This window comes from Gossypium raimondii, chromosome 2 (assembly GCF_025698545.1).
Source record: "Gossypium raimondii isolate GPD5lz chromosome 2, ASM2569854v1, whole genome shotgun sequence".
Classification (NCBI taxonomy): Eukaryota; Viridiplantae; Streptophyta; class Magnoliopsida; order Malvales; family Malvaceae; genus Gossypium; species Gossypium raimondii.
The window spans coordinates 4,265,123-4,274,197 of NC_068566.1; the positions used below are offsets into that span (position 1 = coordinate 4,265,123).

The following is a 9,075-nucleotide window of genomic DNA, read 5'->3' on the forward strand; positions in this document are numbered from 1 at the left end:
AACTATTCAAATAATATTATTTAAATAGTTATAATTCTTTTCAAAAATCAAATAATTTAACTTTTGATTAATTACACTCATTCATTTATAGTTATTGGAACACTATAAATATTTGAAAATGTTCCAACATGAGTTCGAGTGTGCTGAAGCACATTATCCTCCTATTTATGAGTTGGGAAGAGGTTATGAATAGTTTTAGACATTGTCTTAAAAAGAACTTATATAATCAGAATCTATCTGAATTGAGTTAAGCTCAAAAATTAATCTTATAATCTAAAATAATAAAAACTATCTTTAAATTAATAATTAATTTATATAAAATTATCATTTATTAATTAAATATAATTCAAACCAAGGAGACTCCATCTTGAAATAGAATTCAAGAGAACTTTTTTAATCACTCACATCTAGCTCTTGAAATATAATTTAACTGATATTTTTTATTCTCAAGATTTAATGACAAATTTGGTCACTAATGTTTACATATTTAGATGTAATTCATTACTTAAGTAACCCAATAAAATAATTACATACTTAAGTAACCCAATAAAATAATTACATGTAGAAAATAGTAAAATAAATAAACAATACATTAATTTTAAAAATAACTTTTAATTTAAAAAACATAATTATTTAAAAATTAAATAAAAATGAAATTTTTAAAAAGAAATTGAAACATTAAATTTATTCATTAAATCTGTTAAAAAATAGTTTAAAAAAATCAAAAATTAATAACCAAAAAAAGACTCAATAATATAATTAGAATCATTTTAACAAAATATGTGAACGTTAATGGCCAAATTTGTAACCAATTTAACAGAGTTGAAGCCATTTGAGTTTAATCATATTTCGAGATTTGAGTTGAGCAATTTTGTAATGTTATTTTATGGTCAAATCAAAATGTATCGAGCTTGAATTCGAATTAATGGACTCGAGTTTTCAAATTCGGGTCAAGATTGACAAGTCTACTAATATCATTAAACAGTCCTTTCACCTTCATATTAACAAAAAAAAGGTCTTTCAACAGGATTGTTAGAATTCCAGAAAATCTTCAAATATTCATGTGGAAATATACAAGATCATGCTTTTCATTTTCGGGTTTGCGTTGTTCAATGCAATAAACACATACATCCCCTGTATAAAACATGTAAAAAAGGGAGAGCTATGACAAACAAATGCAATCGTATATAAAACCATACGACGCATTTTCTTTCCACTGTCCCTACATCAATTGCACAATCAGCTAACCTAACTAAAAGAAACTAAGATGTTACATGCTTTTCTAACAAGCGGGGGATTCTTTACCTCATCTTCCACCGGATAACTCGATAGCGACCTGGTTGTGTAGTGAGTCTTCCCCCCGGTAAAATCTCCTTTGCAGTCTTTCATACTCTTGCCTACGTGTAACTTCAACGTGCTGCCATTCTTCCCACCTCTCAGCTAGCCCCTCTCCTTCCAGCATCCTCACCACCTCCGACATTGCCGGACGGTCCTCTGGTGAGGCTTGGGTGCAAAGCAATGCAACTTGGATCATTGCCTCTACGTCCTCCATGTTGTAATTTTTATTAAGATTATGATCTACGATAGCATCCAGGTTTTTCTCCCTTTCCAGCTTCTTGACCTTCACAAACAACAAACAAGGAGTACCCCAGAAAGTAAGCAAAAGGCCAAAATGGTTTGAAACTTGAATATTATCATTCCATCGTCACAGATCAAATGCAGGATTTTCAACGGTAAAACATTTTGGGTAAAGATATTTCCTTCATTGTTCAAAGATCGATGTGACAGGCAATACATGCCCTTCTCCAACATTGCATCAAGCACATATGACCATTAACAGAAGTAAAAGATAAAATTAAAGTTCCATTCTCATAAGAGTTTCGAGTAAAGATGATCATATGGAAAAATAAGGCATCTACAGCTCCAGATAAACAATACAAACATGCTCACTGGAGGAAATTAAGAGAACCCAACATTCAGCACCAATATAGGTAAAATGACGCAAAACTTATATAGGTTTAACATCGACAACAAATAAACATATGCTGGAATATGTTATTCAAATTTTAGTTATGTTTGTAATTATGCTGTTTAAAATACTTGGTAATTTAATTTTTCCCTTGGAAAAATGGTTTTTTGGGTGCCTTATATGTACGTGTTCTTTTAGAGAGTTGAAAGACCCTCTAAGAGAGAGCTCTCAAGTGCCTATATGTATGGTTTTTGGGTGACTTTGGCCTTGAGAAGTTTGTAAGTCAATTGATTTTTCTTTTTTCTTTTTTTGCATTGGCTTGGTTGAGTAACTGCATTGTCGAATGCACACCCTTGCACAAGACAAGCAGCCAAAGAACTAGGAGGAAAGGCAAAAGACATACATGCAAAAGCCAACATAGTATGAGATGGGAGCTATCTTACATAATCAAGAAGCAGAACATCATCCTGATCTTCCAAGCGTGAGAAATCAATTGCACGTTGACCTGTCACAAGCTCTAGAAGCATAATCCCATAACCAAAGACATCCGTTCTTTCTGATGACTTCCCAGTGGACAAGTACTCGGGTGCTATGTGTCCCATTGTCCCGCGAACTTGAGTTGTCACATCTGTCCGCCTCACATCCACCAACTTCGCAAGGCCAAAGTCACCGACAACTGCTTCAAAATCTTCATCCAATAATACATTTGCAGCCTTCACATCTCGATGAATGATCTTAGGATTGCAATGTTCATGAAGGTACTCCAGCCCACGTGCTGCACCTAGGGCTATTCTTTTTCTTTGAGGCCAATCTAAAACAAGTTCACCAGGTTTGACTTCTGCAGCAGTTCCAGATGTTAGTCAAACATTATATGAAGGTCCCAGGAAAACAGAATACTTTAAAAATAATAATAAAATCAATACAAGTAGTCCAATAGATTGTAGAAATTTCCAAGAATGACATTTAGACATGTTAAGCAGATTGACATATTCCATCATTGATTCGTACTAAAGTTCCAACACCACCTAATAGCTTCCTGCCACTAAAGCAGCTGATGCAGCAAGAAAACATTTTGAGTTGAATCCAAATATGCTCAACATAGATGAGCTCATTTTTGCAACCACCACGTGCAGTAAATATATGGTATGTTTCTTTTGAAACTCGGGATAAAGATTTAAAATATGTAACAAAAATCCATGCTGAACAAAATTCTCAAAGTAGTACCTCGAAGACGATACGCCACACTTAAATTCGGCATGTAGGGATAGACCAAAAGGCGTTCAGTTGGTGTTGTGCAAAAGCCAATGAGCCGTAAGAGATTCCTGTGAACGGCTACACTTATCATCTCGACTTCACGTTGAAAAGCTGCATCTCCTCCAGGACTTTCAAAATCAATTAACCTCTTAACTGCAACTTTTGTGTTATCGAGAAGCACACCTTTATACACCTTTCCAAAACCTCCCTGTCCAAGGACATTCTTTTCACTGAAGCTATCTGTAGCCAACTGTAATTCCCTCCATGCAAACCTTGTTAATTGACCAAAAGCAATTCTTTGGTCAACTTCACCTGACCATGCAAATTTAAATAGTTTCAAAACAAATATATGAACATATTATGCTCAATTTATCCTTTAATTACAATGAAATTCGACCCATAAGCACAGTATTATTAGCAATGTAATATCTGTCAACAAAGTGTAACGTCCTCAAAAATAGCAAACCTTATTCAGATTAAGATTTGTGAAAGCCAACCAGTATATTATTATTAATGGAAAGAAATTTTCAAAAGGAAACACAAAATTCCGCCAAGTAGATAGCTAAGAGTATCATTGTTCAGTTAGAAATCAACCCCTTGTGATATAATTTTACTGGCCTGAAACCATAATAGCAGATTAAGGAAACCTTGATCTGTGGACAAATCACCTTATAGATAGAGAAACTATTTGGTTGCCTAGCAAGGAGAAAGACCAAGAAACTAAATAAACATGTGAAAAATTTTAAACTAGACAGGAAATAATTAGTCATTGCTTTTCATTCACAAATGATCGTAATTAAAAGGTAGTAGTAACCTTCAACGTCCACAAAGACATCGCCCTTGTAGCCTTTCTGTCTACGTTTGTACAGGAAAAACAGCAAGCCACCAAAAAGAAGAACTACTAAAATTCCCCCAACAACTCCAACAATAATACCAACCTTTGACTTCTTCGTAGTTCCTGCAAGCAAAGAGAAATCGCAGAGATAGCTGGTCAAATTATGGTGCATATTTAACAGGAGTATCTTTGAAACATTTGAACCAGTGTTGTCAAGGGCGCAAAACACACACTAGGCATAGAACGTCTACATTCCCTGAGGAACAAAGCGCAAAAATAACCGCTTGCCTAAATGAAGGCACAATATGTATATGTATATGTATATGTATATGTATATGTATATGTATATGTATATGTATATGTATATGTATATGTATATGTATATGTATATGTATATGACTATATAATATCTAATACGCTTAGGATATATGATTATGATAATATACTCTAAAGAATAGTCATTCTATCTACAAAACATGCAAAATATTCCTTTTTCTTTTTTCTTGGTCAATACGTATGCTTTCTTTGTGGTACCAGGTATGTTGTTTTTTAATTTTTTGGCCATCAAAATGCATGTTGTTGGGTACCCAAATATTTAAGATGCATAGAGTTTGATATTATCACCTTTCCTACTAGAAAAGGTACAACCAGTGCAAAATGGTTAAAATAAAATAAATAAATAAGAACCTCAACCAAAAGGGCTTTTTTTGCACCTAGGAAAAATGCGCACCTAAGCACACCTAGCATGTGCTTTGATCAAATGCACCTCATCCGAAAGGATTTAAGGTGCTTTTGTTGTCCGCCCTGAAGGCACAAGACCTAGGCACATTCCTTGGCAACGCTGCTTTGAACTTCTTAAAAAAAATGTTATTTAGTCAAAATAGTTACTGAAATCACCTGAATCATTTCCATTTGACACACATGGGTGAGGAAAATTTTCACCACAATTTAACCTGTTTCCTGCAAAACTGAATAAACAAAGTTGAGCGATTAAGTTCCCAGCTGATGAATATGTGTCTGGTGTGTAAAGGATGTAGTAAAAACACAGATACCAAAAATAATTTAATCATATAAAAAGTGTTATTTCAATACAAATAGGAAACTAAACAAACTAATAAAAAATAATCATACTTATAAATTGGAATGTTAAACAAAAGATCTGGAACTTCACCACTAAGATCATTCGAATCAAGAAAACTGCAAAAACAATTCAACCATTTCATCAGTAAATTAAAAAAAGTATAAAAAGAAATAATTCATCATGCATTTATGTTCAAACTTTACAAACTAGGAAAGCATGGACTGACTCATTCAAACTTACAGATTGATCAACTTTGGAAGACCTGAAATCGACTGAGGAACAGTTCCACTAAGGTTGTTCTTACTAAGCGTCCTGCTTGAATGAAAGAAGGAATGTCATCCCATGAATGAGTTACAGGATAATGCACAATACATAAAAACAAATAAAACTCTCAATATAATATACAGGATAGTACTTACAAGAACTGCAGATTTTTAAGATTACCGAGGGAAGAAGGTATTTCTCCAGTTAAACGATTACTTTCCAAATCCAAGCTAGTCAAGCTTGACAAGTTTCCAAACTCTTTTGGTATCTCACCAGTTATACCATTTCCTTTCAATGTACTGCACGCAGAACACAAAAAGTATATAAATATATAATCACAAAAGATCCATCCCACAGCTAGAACAACCATACACAGAAATAACCAGTTCAATAAAGTTGTTCACACTACCAGCAAACCAAACATGAAACTGGAAATAGAAGAAACTTGAATTTTCAGTCTATGCTTATTTCATGAGGGAAGAGATTTTTCAGCCCTATGTAAGAACGTCGAGCCTGGTAATACCTAATGACATAACTCAATACAGTATGAAACAAGAGATAATGATAATTGTAAACAGGAAAGGTTCATGCACTGTTTGATAGCAAGGAGATTTGTTTGGCCAACCCCAAGAATATGATATAAAAGGGCTTTAAAGTTAACTTCAGCTGAGTGCTTTTGCAGCCTTAGCAGAAAAAGGGATTTTAATGTGGAGTTCAGCAGAAATCTCTGAGATTTTTTCCAATTCCAATACACTAATCATAGTTTCAATCTGCGTAGACATCTTGAAGGTTTATGATCCGAATCCTATCTACGTAGGCAGCTTGAAGATTTCTCATCACTATAGATAAGATCATTATTTGGACGTCAGGCCAAATGGTCTCAGCAAAAGTCAACACATCAAGAAACAATACAAAATATATTGATTGCTCAAATATACATTCTATACGTACAGTGATGTAAGATTGCTCAGAACCCCTATTTTAGGGGACAATGTGCCAGAAAAGTTCATGGATGACAAAGTCCTGAAAGCAAATTCACAAAATAGGGATAAATATAAATTTATGTTTCAGAATATTTCATGAACAATGAAATCACGTACGCATACGTTTGCAACTATGCATCATAGTCAAGGTTAAAAAGAAATAAAGTAAGCCAACTACTTACACGGAAATGACATTATTATTAGGATCACACCTAACATTTGACCAAGTGCATGGGCTAACCAGATTTGGACTCCAATCTCTCAACTGATCGGCTGAAGCATGGAGTGAATTCTTTAATGCAACTAAAGCCTCTCCTGGAACAGATAATAGATATTCATAATACAATTAAGCAAACAAATAACCCCTCTGGCCAGCCAAAGTCTAAAGAATCAGTATCTAAAACCAACAAAGGGGAGAAAAGGAAATGATGAACATCATCTCACCGTACGACATGTATATGCACTCGTGCATGCAACTCTACATGCCTCTCTACAGAGTACGATATCTTATCTCGCTATTATTTAGAAAATCAGGCACAAATCATCCCAAGTTTCTCAAAAACTCAACTCAGAATATTTAAGTAAAGGAAATGAAGAGCCATACAGTTTGATGATGATGATGACAACAACAACAACAACAACAAAGGCAACCAACTCTAGAGGCCTCAGTAATTCACCAGATTGATGCAGGAAGGTAAATCTCATGAGCATGAAGAAAAGCTCCAGGCATCTTATTCTAGTTCCATTTAAGCTTATTGGCTGAGTAACATCATCCCTTTACATCTAAGCACTTCAGCACATGTAAGGCCAGAAACTTCAGAGACCATTACCATGAGGATCTTGAACTTAAGTAGAATTCAAGTTAAAAAAATAAAGGACAAGCCCACACATGCCTATTCTGAATGATATCTATTGTCAAATTTACCAGTAAAGTGGAATCCTGAGAAAAATTGCCCCACGGGTGCACTTATACATGTTAGGAGAATAAAAGTCGAACAAGAATAACCTTGTGAATCAGCAGATACAAATGAGAGCAAGCAAGCTGATAGAAGAACACCAAGAAATAATTCCATCTTCAGCAAAGTCGACCCCAATGACCAATGCAATGAAATACAAAATCTCTTACGAGTGTACAAGTTACTTCCATCTCTGCAAAAAACTCTAGGCATCAAATTGTAAATATAAAGGCATATTACGAATGAGAACTAGTGAATCTAGGCAGCTATGTTTCTCCAACCCTTCTTTTTTTGTAGTAGCCATTACCAAGGCAGGCACATGTCCATCACATAAAAGAAAAACACCCTCACATCTGAATCCAAGCGAGATTGACAGTAAGATCAAGACTGTCACAGAACAACATAATTGCTAAAGAGAAAAAGTTTAAAAAAAAAAAAAAGAGTTCCCGTGTGCACAAGTTTCAGTTAGGACAATCAATCAATCAATGATAAAAACTAGCAACTCTCAAGCACTGCCTCTTCGGTTCTTGACCCACATCAGGAATTTTCCAGCGGTACTAGTACTTCAATAAAACTTAGGGGTAGGAGGACACGGCAAGGAATTCAATTCATTTTAGTTTACAACTTTCATATCAGTGACAATTTCCATAAAACTTCACAATCATCATTTCCAGTAAGTCTTAGGTTGGTAAATGTAAACTTTATAATATATATTTATATAATAAATATAGATATCCCGGTACTTAGTGTCACAGAAAACTTCATCTTAGCAAAATCATTCTTTTCTATTCATGTGCGTGCGTGTGTGTGTGTCTATTTTGGCATAAATGAGGAAGCACACAAAAAAGGAAAGTAAACAGAGCAAATAAAAGTGTGACTTCAGTTATAATATGAATTACACGAATTAATAAACGTAACAAGGCAATAAAAAATAACAATTGCCCTATCAAATCTTACTTTTTTATATATAGACAAAGAATGTCAAACAAAATCCCAAAAAGCTCCCAAAACGACCCTTTTCAGGTTGCAGAAAAGTAAGTGCAGTTTTTAACATTCAGTACCAGGCAAATTAATGCTTTGGAATTAAAAAGAAAAATGTGAACTCAGTTCATAGGACTGAAACAAGTCTCAACCCAGTAAGTAGAAGGAGTAACATGAAAAGAAAAAGTCAAATCTATTTTCTCCAAAGATTTTCCTTTGATAAAGAAAGAAAAGTTAAAACTTTCAAAACCCTAAACCAAAAACAATGAATTTAACCAAACCCCAGAGAGTAAAGCAATAAGAGAGTTAACTGAACAAAACCCAAACCATAGAATCTCAACAAATACATTAAAACAAAAACTTACGACTTGGTTTTAGGAAGAAAGCAGCTTACCTTTGAGAAAGGAATCACTTGGAGAGAAGAAAAAAAAAGAAGGATGGGTGTTTTTCTTCTTCTTTTTTTATAAGATGGGTTGGAAGACTTGATGGAATTACGTATTGATTCTCCTTTAATCCGTATATTATAAAAACTGAAAGAGCTTTGTTTAGTGAAGGAACACATTATATTTGTTGACCTAGAGTGGTTAGTGTAAAAATAATGGCGATAATGAAATTAGATATTATGATAATAGTATAATGTGAGATAAAAAGTAAGTTTAATAAAATTAGATATTATAATAATATTATAAAATGAGATAAAAAGTAAATTAAATGTATAATATCGTATTCTACCATCAATCTTTAAACACAAG

The 9,075-nt window shown here is 33.9% G+C and overlaps 1 protein-coding gene across 3 annotated transcripts; it reads right to left on the reverse strand.

Annotated features, from left to right (window-relative positions):
- Positions 1 to 1,029: 1,029 nt before the first annotated feature.
- Positions 1,030 to 8,867, reverse strand: LOC105787773 (probable LRR receptor-like serine/threonine-protein kinase At5g10290). 3 transcript variants are annotated; one of them, XM_012614331.2, is made up of 13 exons: positions 8,718 to 8,843; positions 7,624 to 7,695; positions 7,393 to 7,535; positions 6,569 to 6,701; positions 6,355 to 6,426; positions 5,559 to 5,702; positions 5,380 to 5,451; positions 5,190 to 5,255; positions 4,956 to 5,026; positions 4,038 to 4,181; positions 3,194 to 3,535; positions 2,413 to 2,807; positions 1,030 to 1,621 (listed from the first exon to the last, which is right to left on the reverse strand). In XM_012614331.2, the coding sequence occupies exons 2-13, from the start codon at positions 7,644 to 7,646 to the stop codon at positions 1,307 to 1,309; spliced, it is 1,920 nt and encodes a 639-aa protein (XP_012469785.1). In that variant the 5' UTR covers positions 7,647 to 7,695; positions 8,718 to 8,843; the 3' UTR covers positions 1,030 to 1,306. The 3 variants fall into 3 exon arrangements, with proteins under 3 accessions (XP_012469785.1, XP_012469787.1, XP_052480990.1); XM_012614333.2 differs by lacking the exon at positions 7,624 to 7,695 and having other exon boundaries at positions 8,718 to 8,867; XM_052625030.1 differs by lacking the exon at positions 8,718 to 8,843 and having other exon boundaries at positions 7,624 to 8,623.
- Between the last annotated feature and the right edge of the window lie 208 nt (positions 8,868 to 9,075).

Excerpts from the sequence above, each read along its gene's own strand:
- LOC105787773 (XM_012614331.2), bottom strand. The coding sequence starts at position 7,646 with ATGGCTACTACAAAAAAAGAAGG. Across the intron at positions 3,536-4,037 it reads TGTCTTTGTGGACGTTGAAG|GTGAAGTTGACCAAAGAATT; the intron begins GTTACTACTACC and ends TTGCATGGTCAG. Across the intron at positions 1,622-2,412 it reads ATGTTCTGCTTCTTGATTAT|GTCAAGAAGCTGGAAAGGGA; the intron begins GTAAGATAGCTC and ends TTGTTTGTGAAG.